General features: G+C 39.9%; 1 protein-coding gene across 1 annotated transcript; it reads left to right on the top strand.

Moving 5' to 3' along the window:
• Positions 1–1725: 1725 nt before the first annotated feature.
• Positions 1726–4742, top strand: LOC120533213 (zona pellucida sperm-binding protein 3-like). The gene is made up of 9 exons (XM_039759987.1): positions 1726–2097; positions 3079–3197; positions 3379–3482; positions 3558–3732; positions 3806–3926; positions 4010–4101; positions 4176–4291; positions 4367–4489; positions 4608–4742. Exons 1-9 carry the CDS (start codon positions 1762–1764, stop codon positions 4724–4726), a joined length of 1305 nt encoding a protein of 434 aa, XP_039615921.1. The 5' UTR covers positions 1726–1761; the 3' UTR covers positions 4727–4742.
• Positions 4743–13701: the final 8959 nt, after the last annotated feature.

Here is a 13701-nt window from a genome sequence, read left to right as displayed (position 1 = left end):
AGCATCAGTTCACGGATTTCAGCACCAACAAAAACTCCTTCCTTCATTTTGGCTTCACTTTTCTCGAGACCAGACTTATTTCTTAAATGCGGACGCATCGACGTTTCTGTCCATCGCCTTGACAACATTTTCAAAGTAATGGCGAAACTAACGAATGAAATGTCCTGAAATGCGATGTTATGTTAAGGAAACAGTAAAATCGACTATACACGTCTGACGTGTGTCATTATGCTCTAGAGTCAAGACTTGGTAAACAGTAACAAATATTTTTTTGGCTAAATAAAAATTAATTTTTAAATAAAATTAGATTAGTAATGACAAGGTGAACAACTCACATCTGTTAGTAATGTGGGGGCAAATTTGTTTATCTCAAAGGCATCCCTAGTGGAATTACTGTTTTTTACCTAAATCCTCCTTTACTGTCCCAGTCACCCTAGTTGTCCAAGACCTGGAACATCATAACTATAAAAACGGAATGTGAGACGAAAACAGTTTTCAGATTTGGAGTCAGTAAAGGAACTTTGTTAAAGTACATGTAAAAGAATCCAGGCCCGTCGCGACAAGGCAGGCAAACCAAGCAATTGCTTGGGGCCCCGAGCTGGCCTGGGGCCCCAAGACAACGACTGATTAAGAATAAAATGCAGCGACAAACTGTGTGAGCGCCCCATTGATAGTGAATGCAGTAAAGTGCAATGACACTGTTATCGGGATCCCCCTCAAGGGGGCCCCCCTCGCTGACAGCAGCCAGCCAACCACGCGATCTCTGCTGCCGGCAAAATACAAAACTTCCTCGGCAGTCATGAAGCGGAATTATGCTTCAGGAAGCCAAAAAAGAAAGAAGAGAAAGGAAGAGGAGGATAAGAAAAAACAAGACAGTGGTAAGTGATAAATTACACACATAAAATAGCTCTACTTGTCTTGTACAAATGGTGCAATTTTTCAGCAGGTAGGCTAGCAGAAATATGTACAGTATGGCTATGCTGTGGTTCCTTTGCATGCGTGCGTGCGTGCGGGGGGCCTCGATGTCCATTTTGCTTGGGGCCCCCAAATTCCTTCAAACGGCCCTGAAAGAATCCCAGTAGTGAAATGCTTGTTGACCAGTGTGATCAAAATTAGATTAAATCGAAGCGACATAAAAATTCAATAAATACTTTGTAGGGGCGCCTTGTACCACAAAAACACTTGTTCAACTTAATTGCATGTGGCAATGATTTTATTTACACAAGTCTGCCATGTTAGTTTGCAATGTACCAATAAGCCCACAAATCTTCCAAATTGAACTTCTTCATAACATCACTCGAATAATTCAAAGTTTAGTATACTTTCTTTTCTTTCGCAAAGTGAATAGGTTTGGTTTTAATTAACGAGAGATTTAAAACCACAATTGCTTGCCCCGTGTTCTACATAAGAATTTTCAAGTGACTGCCTGGGTCGATCTTAATCTTTGGCGGCTGTCTTGATTTGTGATTCTAATTTTATTATCTTCTTATCCAATTAACCTCAGTGTTTCAAGTGCCTTGTTTATTTCAAACGCGATTGGTGTCTGATTAGCGATCTTTTTCTCCGCACGTGTTATTAACATTAAGCAGATGACTTCCATCATTTGTGTATATAAAGTCTGCGCTGCGCGTCGATTTTTACTGTGCCTTGCTGATTTTTCCCTTTGTTATTTAAAAAAAAAAAAATAATAAATAAATAATAATAATATTATATATATAAAATATTATAATAAATTTAATATATAAATTAATATAATATATTATGTGGTGTAAGGGTCAGATAGCCGTAGTGTTGCTGCTCGTTTTTCTCTGCGATGTTTTTGCTCAGCCCCGTTTCAAAGGACGGAAGCTTATTGCAAAGCAGCAGAAGCCCGCGGTCATGCATTATGTTGAGCCGAGAGTTGGCGCTCCGCAGACCGTAACCGCTCAGTGCACCGACAGTGAGGTGATCGTCACCATCAGTCCGGACTTGCTGGGCATCCAAAAGCCGGTGCAGCCTTCTGATCTTTCCATGGGTGGATGTGGCGTCACCAGCCCGGCCGGTGCTCAGCCCTTTGTGATTGAAGCCCCTCTGCAGGGCTGTGGGAGCACCGTGGAGGTGAGTGGCTTCACTGCTATAGAACTATTACTAATAACTACAGTTTCTTAAGATCATTAGTTTAAAAAAAAAAAAAAAAATGTGTAGTTGGTGGCCCGGATCTGTTTTGTTAGTATTTGGCGGACAAGTCGCAATTGATTAGGCACAGATTAATGAAATCTTGATCCAAGTGTCGGTTATGCGTAAAGAATTTATTGTACGGGGAAGAAATGAGATTTGGACAGTTAAGGCTCCATTACGTGTTCAGACCCGGATGTAGTGCACACCTGTGACCTTTTGATGTGGGCCTATGGGACCGCGGAGGAGTTGGATTAAACCCGGACTTGCGCAACACGGCGATTAGCCTTTGCTTTCAAAAGCACAGCCGCTACACTAAGGGAAACGTCACCCATGTTTAAAGAGGGCAACAGGTTTGGAGTGAAAAGATTAGTCCTGATCAAACCTTAAAGGGGTACTTGGATAGTTGGTTGGTACTTTTAAGGCTTCAGCCGTTGCATAGCTGTACTTTCCAGTTCTAAAATAAAGTTAATGCAATTCCATACAGGTAATAAGTTGATTAGCCTTTGTCACAGTGGTAATAATCCTATCCACAATAACAGTTCTCAAATTAGTTTGCAGTCTTGTAGATTCTAAAGAGAGGCCAAATTAAATTCAGAATATCTACATTTCAAGAAACCAAATTTGATCTCCAAGAATGAGACCTGCCCCTGAATTTTTGAACCTGTTAGAAAACCTTCTTGGGTGTCCCAACCTGAGCCACTTTCCCATCTGAAACGGAAGCACACCAGAGGGCTACCTACAATCTTACAACTTGTAATATCAGGTTATAAATTGAAAGTGAGCTGTTTTGATTTAAAGGAGTAGTTGACATGGTAGTGAGAGGCCCAAAATTCCATGGAATAACATAGTTCAATATTGAACTAAAAATGAATCTTTAAAGCCATTTAGGTGACTTTAAAGTAGTTGGCATCTTCTCTTTAGATGCTGGGAGCTGTAATAACCTACACCTTCACCCTTGACTACAATCCTTCTCCAATTGACGGTCTTCCTATTGTAAGAACCAATCCAGCTGTGGTGCAGATTGAATGCCAATATAACAGGTATGATTGTACCTATAATGCAGGTGTTAAGTGACATTTGTGCTATGTTAAACCTCCCAATTGCTGGCTGTATCTTCATTGATTCAAATGGCCTAGAGTACTCGGGTCTGGCTTTGGAACTTGGATCAATAGGACAGATTGCAAATGTGTTGTGGTTTATTTTATTTTTTTCTCCCCTCAGGCTACACAATGTAAGCAGCAATGCTTTAAACCCCACTTGGGTTCCCTACACCTCCACGATATCTGCTGAGGATATTCTGGGCTTCTCGCTTGTTATAATGAGCAGTAGGTGTACACTTGAATCCTAATTTCCATTTGCACTAATGTGATCTGAACACCTTGTAACATTCCTGTCTGCAGGTGACTGGAGTGGGCCGAGTCCATCCAACACCTTCTTCCTAGGAGACCTCATTAACCTTCAAGCATCTGTGGACAACTCTAACCATGTGCCTCTCCGTGTCTTTGTGGACAGCTGTGTGGCCACTCCTGGGTCCAATGCATCTGCCCCAGCCTACACCTTCATTGGGAATAATGGGTGGGTGTGAGTAATAGTCTGACTAGATCTTGGTGTGGAAACACAATGCTATGGTCCATCTTGTGTATTGCAGGTGTTTCTTAGATGGCAAACTGACAGGCTCCAATTCCCAGTTCGTGCACTCCAGAGTTGACCAGTCTGTAATGCAGTTCCAGCTGGATGCCTTCAGGTTTTATGGCCTGACTACTAGTTCAGTGAGTCCTTTTCTCCCATCTCCTTTGGTGGAACCCCATTGAAGCTCCCAGGTGTGACTAGTCTTCTGCATGTCTACTTTCAGATCTTTATTACCTGCCATCTGAAGGTGACCTTGGCATCTGCTGATATTGATCCTTTGAATAAGGATTGTTCATACAACTCTGCACTGAGCCAGTGAGTGACTGGGAGGATGAGGGTGCACCTGCTCAGATGAGGTAGCAGGTTGTGATTGGTGGCTGTGCTTTCAGGTGGAGCTCAGTGGATGGGAACAATGCTGTCTGTAGCTGCTGTGACACAAGCTGTGCCAACCCCCCTCCCTTCAGGAGGGGCTCTGGAGCCCCTAAACACAGACCCAGAAGAGCAAGTAAGTGACCTCAACAGCAGACTTCCCCATGTCCAGCCTGGGGGTACACATGCTGTAAATTTTTTTTTTTTTCAGGTGAAGCAAGTGCACCAGCTGGCTGGAAGGAGACCATTACTATTGGCCCTGTTTTTCTGGAGCAGGTCTCTACTTTGTCTTCATCACAGTCCCTGTCTGGCCTACAAAATGAAGCTTCTCCAGGTAACTTGTTTCAACAACCTAAATACAAGCCATGCTAAGGACTGCTCTTTAGATTTTTGGTCAACTCTGGTTATGCCAGATTAAACCACCTTGCTCATAATGCCTTTTCTCCTTGCAGGCTCCCAATTCCACTATTCCATCCTTGGTGCTGTTGTAGGTGTCCTGGCTCTGTCGTGTATGGCTGTACTATTCTTTGCCTACAGAAAAGCAAAGGGCATTGTTAATACTAAGCAATAAAAATTTTAACTTGCAACTTTGTTTATAGTATTGTTTAGGGGGTGGGGTGGGGGATATAAGCACCTGATTAACAGCATAATCTGATTTTGCTGAAATATTTTCTAGACAGATGTGACCACATTAATTGTCATTAGATTATGGGTGGCCTAAGCATAAAGATTTGAGATGTGGAATCTAGCTTATAGTTTGAAGGTCTAACTGAATACTAAGCAAACGTCGTTGCAACCAAACTCTTTTTACTAGAAAGGGGCATACAGTCATATTCTAAGCAATATGAGGGGCTTATCTTCAGTCTCCACAAATGTGTCAAATCAGGAGGAAGATCTTGCATTTAAAAGCTGCTGTAATGTGAAGATGCATACACAAATTCAAAGACCCATCTGTTAATCTATCCTTGGAAAGTATAAGAACCAAATGTATGGCCTTACAATGATGCAAAAAAATGTCATGATGGCACCCAAACTATAGATGCCAATAATAGGCAACCGTGAACACTGTCAAGTGAATGGGTTTTCTTGCTTGGTTCAACTTTTATGACCTTAGACTTTTTTTTTTGCATGTGTAAGTAAATGTCACAAAATGTAAAATTAATGGAAATTTTCCATGCAAAGAGCATCACAATTACTCCAATTGTATGTACAAGATGCAACTGACATGATTGATATTCAGTAAATTGCCAAGCCAACTGTGCTTGACCTGCCTGTACACCAGTGCGTGTGCGCACACACAGGTAAGTGCTGATGCTTGTAGGCTAGTGTAGCAGCTGAATCCCAGGGACAATTGAGTAGCCAGCTCATGACCACTGCAGCATAACAAATGTGTGGGACTGACTGATACAACAACATTTATTTATATAGCACATTTTCATATAAACAGTAGCTCAAAGTGCTTTACATATTTAAAGAATAGAAAAATGAAAGACACAATTATAAAACAAAATAAATCAACATTAACATCAAATAAGAGTCAATGGCCAGGGGGACAGAAAAAACAAACTCCAGACGGCTGGAGAAAAAATAAAATCTGTAGGGATTCCAGACCATGATACCGCCCAGTCCCCTCTGGGCATTCTACCTAACATAAATGAAACAGTCCTCTTTGGATTTAGGATTCTCACGGAAGGGCTTGATGATGATGATGGTCACGTAGACTTCTTCCTTTTAATCCATCCATTGTTGGAGCATCATGAAGCTTTGAGTAGGTGGAGGTGGCGCAGGCCACCACCACAAAGAAACCGGAAACAGAAAAGAGAGTAGGGGTCAGTACCGATTTTAGAGCCACCATGAATAGTTATTATGATGAATTGAACATAGAGTACCAGGATTAAGTTAAATTAAGATTAAAATGAAGTTATAAAAAGGCCATGTTAATGTGTTTTCAGCAGTGTTTTAAAGTGCTCTACTGTATCAGCCTGGCGAATTCCTTATTGGCAGGCTAGTCCAGATTTTAGGTGCATAACAGCAGAAGGCCGCCTCACCACTTCTTTTTAAGTTTTGTTCTTGGAATTCTAAGGAGACACTCATTTGAGGATCTGAGGTTACGATTTGGAATATAAGGTGTCAGACATTCCGATATATAAGATGGGGCAAGATTATTTAAGGCTTTATAAACCATAAGCAGAATTTTAAAGTCAATTCTGAATGACACAGGTAACCAGTGTAGTGACGCTAAGACTGGTGTGATGTGTTCAGATTTTCTTTTCCTAGTTAGGATTCTAGCAGCTGCATTCTGCACTAGTTGCAAACGATTTATATCTTTTTTGGGTAGTCCAGAGAGGAGTGCGTTACAGTAATCTAGTCGACTGAAAACAAACGCGTGAACTAATTTCTCAGCATCTTTCAGTGATATAAGAGGTCTAACTTTACTTATGTTTCTTAAGTGAAAAAATGCTGTCCTAATCTGTGATATGTGATTTAAAATTCAGATTACAGTCAACAATCACCCCTAAGCTTTTTGCCTCCGTCTTGACTTTTAATCCTAATGTATCCAGTTTATTTCTAATAGCCTCATTGTATCCATTATTGCTGATCACTAAAATTTCAGTTTTCTCTTTATTTAACTTGAGAAAGTTACTATTCATCCATTCTGAGATACTAGTCAGACATTGTGTTAGTGAATCAATAGAATCAGGGTCATCAGGAGCTATTGATAAGTACAGCTGTGTGTCATCAGCATAGCTGTGGTAACTCACGTTGTGCCCTGAGATAATCTGACCTAACGGAAGCATGTAGATTGAGAAGAGCAGTGGACCCAGGATAGAGGCTTGTGGAACACCATATCGGATATCATGTGTCTTCGAGTAGTAATTCCCACAACTAACAAAATATTTTCTCCCTGTCAGGTAGGATTCAAACCAATTTAAGACCCTGCCAGAGAGGCCCACCCATTGACCAAGGCGATTTCTAAGAATGTTGTGATCAATGGTGTCAAATGCAGCACTCAGATCTAAGATGATGAGAACAGATAAATGGCCTCTGTCTGCATTTACCCGCAAGTCATTTACTACTTTAACGAGTGCAGTTTCTGTGCTGTGATTTGTTCTAAAACCTGACTGAAATTTATCAAGAATCAGCTCCGACATGTTGGCAAATTGCTCTAAAGCAACTATAGCCAGCTACAGCATACAATGAATGTATGTGGCCGAATATACTCTGCCCCTGCGTGCTGGCAAATTGCACTGAGACACTACTGTAGCAAGTCACATCATTCAATTAACACATATTGCTGAATATGCTCGGCATGGTTCTAAATTGCACTGGAAACAGACTTTAGCCTGTTGCATTCAACAAATACACTTTGCCAAATCATGTTGGCAAATTGCATTGGCAACTGACTAAAGCTGGTTCTGTCGGTTTAAGGGTTAACAGCCAGCAGGCCTATTACTAAAGCACACTGACAGAATAAAATCCATGATGTATAAACAAAACAGACTCTGCATGTTTTGTAATTGGGTAAGATGGTGTTTAGGACTACAGTACACTATGAAATGTATGAAAGTACAGTTACTACATCAGATCTGCTATAAATGTCAGTATCATGATGCTGGAAATATTTCTTGGTTCCAGAAGTTCCATTATTGTCAAAATTATGACTAAACATTTTGGACATGTCTAACATTGCTCAAAACCAGTGTCATTTTTCCTTAACATTTAACTACTTGCTAAGGCAAACAAGTTTGTTCATATTTTTTAAATTATTAATCCCAAGGGGAAATTCACATAATTTAGCAACAACATGATACAAAAAACAATATAGTAACCAGAGTAGATCTTTTTGTGCTCGGTATGAACATAAAAAAAGGCAACCGCACAATGCAGCATGGAACAAGAGCATCAAAGACTGCTTTTGAAATGCTGACAGAAATAACAAACCACATGAATGACAGAAATCCAAGTCTATTGTTGCATAGGATGCATATTATTTTCCTTGTATTAATATTTAGTTTGTATTTTCTTATATAAGCATCTACATGTGGATGTTTGTCTTTCTACGCTGTAGCCTCACACTCCTGGGTGGGACAGACACAGTTCAAAGAAAGTGACTCTGTCACCAAAGTGAGGCGAGCACATTGGTAAAACAATCTCCAAGAACAGAGAAACATGCTTAGCTGCTGATCGCCAACGGAGGGGAGCAGGTCAGCAAAACTAAACCGGTGAAAAAGGAAAACCTCGTTTAGAGGCTAATGAACATCCAATGCGATTGAAGTGCCAGAATCCATGGCTTCTAGAAGTCCTGGCTTTTTACAACATGGGCTTACACAGCTGAAATAAATAACATAGCACAGCATTGAATTACTTCTGCAATTACTCCTTTTGGATATTTTGAATGTTTAACTAAGCATTTTATAGCACTTTATAGTATAAAGAAGGCCCTTTGTTATCGAAGCAACTGTTGCTACAGGTTTAGCCTCCAGAACTTTCTCAACCTTTTTAATGCATGGTTTGGAAAAATGAATGCTTACATAAAGTAACCCTAAAAGCACCATTAAAAACTTAGGAATTTTAAACTCTCAGGAGCTGATCTCTGTGCAAATAACATACACACACACACAAATATCTACCCTTTCTGTATTCGTAGTTAGCTTACATGGAAAATGTCCATGTGTAAGTTTGTCCTCAATCACTTACCTGCTGTTGAATTTTTACATCAGGTCAGTCCTATCCAAGGTCCTTTATATTTTTTTTTTTCTTCAAGTGAACAGTTTATGAAGGAGTATTTTTTTTAACAAAATAAGCCAAACTTCTTTGATTTCTGAAGTTCTGCTTGAAGTTGCTATCTCCCTAAAGTCACACTCGCTTATCTCTAGTTATGTAATGTTAAAGGCGGGTGTGAACTATGTATTGATGATAGTGTAATAATGATTGTCCGATCACATTAGATTAAAAAAAAAAAAAACAAAACTTAAACAATACTAACTCTCTGCCAATGAATGTGGACACATTTGGAGAGCACAGAGCTGTTTACCTGGAAAAATCTGAAAGCAACCAAATAAAGGGCAGCATCAGGTAACCTGATTGCCAAAAGATCACGGACTTCCATACACTCATGTGGCTGCCTTCCTTCACTCAGGAAATATAGGTATTCACACAGAATTGAAACAATCAAAAGGATAAACCAATTTTTAAAGGATATTGACATGCGCTGACACCGTTGTGCAAATACAGTGGTGTGAAAAACTATTTGCCCCCTTCCTGATTTCTTATTCTTTTGCATGTTTGTCACACAAAATGTTTCTGATCATCAAACACATTTAACCATTAGTCAAATATAACACAAGTAAACACAAAATACAGTTTTTAAATGATGGTTTTTATTATTTAGGGAGAAAAAAAAATCCAAACCTACATGGCCCTGTGTGAAAAAGTAATTTCCCCCGAACCTAATAACTGGTTGGGCCACCCTTAGCAGCAATAACTGCAATCAAGCGTTTGCGATAACTTGCAATGAGTCTTTTACAGTGCTCTGGAGGAATTTTGGCCCACTCATCTTTGCAGAATTGTTGTAATTCAGCTTTATTTGAGGGTTTTCTAGCATGAACCGCCTTTTTAAGGTCATGCCATAGCATCTCAATTGGATTCAGGTCAGGACTTTGACTAGGCCACTCCAAAGTCTTCATTTTGTTTTTCTTCAGCCATTCAGAGGTGGATTTGCTGGTGTGTTTTGGGTCATTGTCTTGTTGCAGCACCCAAGATCGCTTCAGCTTGAGTTGACGAACAGATGGCCGGACATTCTCCTTCAGGATTTTTTGGTAGACAGTAGAATTCATGATTCCATCTATCACAGCAAGCCTTCCAGGTCCTGAAGCAGCAAAATAACCCCAGACAATCACACTACCACCACCATATTTTACTGTTGTTACGATGTTCTTTTTCTGAAATGCTGTGTTCCTTTTACGCCAGATGTAACGGGACATTTGCCCTCCAAAAAGTTCAACTTTTGTCTCATCAGTCCACAAGGTATTTTCCCAAAAGTCTTGACAATCATTGAGATGTTTCTTAGCAAAATTGAGACGAGCCTTAATGTTCTTTTTGCTTAACAGTGGTTTGCGTCTTGGAAATCTGCCACGCAGGCCGTTTTTGCCCAGTCTCTTTCTTATGGTGGAGTCGTGAACACTGACCTTAATTGAGGCAAGTGAGGCCTGCAGTTCTTTAGACGTTGTCCCTGGGGTCTTTTGTGACCTCTCAGATGAGTCGTCGTCTGCGCTCTTGGGGTAATTTGGGTCGGCTGGCCACTCCTGGGAAGGTTCACCACTGTTCCATGTTTTTGCCATTTGTGGATAATGGCTCTCACTGTGGTTCGCTGGAGTCCCAAAGCTTTAGAAATGGCTTTATAACCTTTACCAGACTGATAGATCTCAATTACTTCTGTTCTCATTTGTTCCTGAATTTCTTTGGATCTTGGCATGATGTCTAGCTTTTGAGGTGCTTTTGGTCTACTTCTCTGTGTCAGGCAGCTCCTATTTAAGTGATTTCTTGATTGAAACAGGTGTGGCAGTAATCAGGCCTGAGGGTGGCTACGGAAATTGAACTCAGGTGTCATACACCAGTTAGGTTATTTTTTAACAAGGGGGCAATTACTTTTTCACACAGGGCCATGTAGGTTTGGATTTTTTTTCTCCCTAAATAATAAAACCATCATTTAAAAACTGCATTTTGTGTTTACTTGTGTTATATTTGACTAATGGTTAAATGTGTTTGATGATCAGAAACATTTTGTGTGACAAACATGCAAAAGAATAAGAAATCAGGAAGGGGGCAAATAGTTTTTCACACCACTGTATGTAAAAAAGGCGATATCCCTCCCATAGTGATACGGCGGTAAAAGTCACATAAGAGAAAATAACTTACCTTTCTTTAATGACGATTTACGCAGCATTACAGACGAGGAAGCCATGACAACACTTTGTGTATAGTTTGTCATTTTTGTTGCTGCGCTGAAAGGATTTTCAGGATGGATAACATTATCACCCATTCGTCCATTGGTTTCAAAGTATTTCGCTGCTGTCCAAGTTTTTTATACTGGTTCCTCCACGTGCAGGCCCCCACGTCAGCAAATAGTCCATTTCCAAACAAGGAAAGAAGATTTTGTGCTGACTGTTAATAGAGGACAAAATAGTATACACCTGTCTTTAGGCTGACTATACATTCCTCCAGCTGTCTTTGTCTATCTTGTCCTATGCTTGGCCCAGCACTTCAAAATGCTGAGAGCCCCTGTGTGCTAACTTTTGCCTGGCCTGTACATGTGAATGGATTTATAAAATATTTTTTGTACAGAGCACAGTGAGATTAAACTTATATTCTTATTACAGAGAGAGAGAATCATGCATATGAGAGTGGGGACCATTCAGAAGGTTTGATACGTTCCAATTCAGGATGGGGTGATCTCTCCTACTTTTACAATGGGGCTGGGAGGTCCCCTGGACTGGAGGCCTAGCCCCACTCCCCTTTCAGTGATCCACACCATACTCCTTCAATCTGAGGGTTATGTATAAATTGACAATCCGATAAGGATGGTGTCTTTCAATCAGAGAAGAAATTGAAGACAGAGCTCCCTGACACATGACATTAACAGCACTTTTTTTGTTTCAGTGTGTTTATTTTTCACAAAGAAAATAATTATTTAACATTTTTTCACTGCTGTAGCACTGCAACAATTTGCCTGTTTCTTTGGAAATCAATCCGCTACATATATATAGGGAGAATTAAAACATAAAGGCAATTTGTAAGTTACAGAATGAAGCTGACACAATACATAACATTCAAGTTGACCTATGAGTGCAGTACAGTACTCGGCCATTAGGCTCATTGAAGTCAAATGAACATGTTGCTGCTGGATTGTGCACTAATTTTGAACAATGCGCCGAAGTGTGATTTCAATGGACAGAGAGAGTGAAACTTGCTGAAATTCACTGAAGGATATACTTATTTACTCTTCCAAGATGAAGCTTATAAAAACAACAGGAACTTTTAACGCATATTGATGTTAAGTAGAATGTGCAGTCAGCTCGTCATTCATCTGGCCTTTGAGCCCCTGCAGATTTTGTGTTTTTCCCTTACATCACAACTCCTGGAGTTCTTATTATTTTTTTCTGTCCTCCCAGACCATCTGACTACAGCATTAGACTTATCATTACAGACATATTATTCTGAAATTGTTTTTAAGTGAATCCTGGCAGGGATGTCTCATGAGTCGACTGGCTTTATAGCTCGTAATAAGATACTGAACTTGAGGTAGGTTACCTTGGCCAATGTTGAGATATTCTTGCTTTGTATTTGAGCTTATCGGTGCAGAGAGAATGTTGAACAGGTATTATTATATAAAAAAAAACCTGAAAGGTTAAAGTGCCGTTCCTGGACACTTTTACACCACAAAACTATTGATTCACTATTACATAAATAGAAAAAAAAAACAATTTTTTGATGTAATCTGAGATCAACTTCGGAGAAGTCACAGGCACAGCTACAAAAACAATATTTACTACTGTCTCTGCATTGTTTAAACCAATCCACCCAAATCTGCACCTGCTTTATTTGAGGTGCCCCCAGTTGCCTTCCACTATCTTTTTTACAGGGCGATTTGCTTTATGACCTTTAATGCTTAAACAATAAGACATGAACTCAATGTAAATAAGAGGATGATTGTCCTGTCTGCACTTTGTAAGGCTGATATTGGAGATGATTTTATTTTACCACAACAGACCGTTAGACATTATGTCTGCATAACACCAAACAATTTAAAAATGAATTAAAACCTTAATCCATATCACTGGTCTACAAATAAAACATTTTTTGTTTGCTACCGGGATCTTCAGAACAGCTCTTTCTTAAGTGTTTTACACTGACTTCATATATGAAATCAGAGTTAAGCTAACACGTCACGTTTTTGAGATACACCTACTTGATGTTTTGACACTTTTCAATATCAATATAAAATATCAACACAATATCTGGAGTTTGAACTGTGTCCCACCAAAATTGTTTTGATGTGTTTAATCTTAAAACAAACCAGAAGACGACACCAGAGACACATCAAAACATGTTTATGTCATTTTTCCTCAATATAAAAGTGAGGTCAGCCTTCTCAAAAATGTCTGAGGCGCTTGCACTGCACATCCGTCTCTCTTTGCAAAAGCCAATAGTAGCCACCCATCATGCTCGGAGTTAATTCTCCCTAATATTGGTTTTCCATCACCTTTATATCTTGATGAAATCATTCCCCGTACTCATCACTGACATCGCCCAGATTTTGGTGGAATAGTCAAGACAAGAATGTATGCACCTTCAGTGACTTTCTGGATCTCATGAACTAATATATTTTCAGCAGGTTCTCCACAAGCTCAGCGTTATTCTCTGCACTGTGAATTCTGGACAACCTGCACGAATGCTTCCCATGCTGCTCATTCAGTTGGTTTCAGTTTCCTTTTGAACTCCTCGTCAAGCATCAGTTCACAGATTTCAGGACCAAGAAAAACATTT

The sequence above is a fragment of the Polypterus senegalus genome, chromosome 8 (genome assembly GCF_016835505.1).
Source record: "Polypterus senegalus isolate Bchr_013 chromosome 8, ASM1683550v1, whole genome shotgun sequence".
Lineage (NCBI taxonomy): Eukaryota > Metazoa > Chordata > Cladistia > Polypteriformes > Polypteridae > Polypterus > Polypterus senegalus.
This window is presented reverse-complemented; position numbering and strand designations above follow the sequence as displayed.

Bases quoted from the DNA above. Each gene is read 5' to 3' on its own strand.
- LOC120533213 (XM_039759987.1), top strand. From the start codon at position 1,762: ATGTGGTGTAAGGGTCAGATAGCCGTAGTGTTGCTGCTCGTTTTTCTC. The intron at 2,098-3,078 runs GTGAGTGGCTTC...TCTTCTCTTTAG, and splicing joins GCTGTGGGAGCACCGTGGAG to ATGCTGGGAGCTGTAATAAC. The intron at 4,102-4,175 runs GTGAGTGACTGG...CTGTGCTTTCAG, and splicing joins TACAACTCTGCACTGAGCCA to GTGGAGCTCAGTGGATGGGA.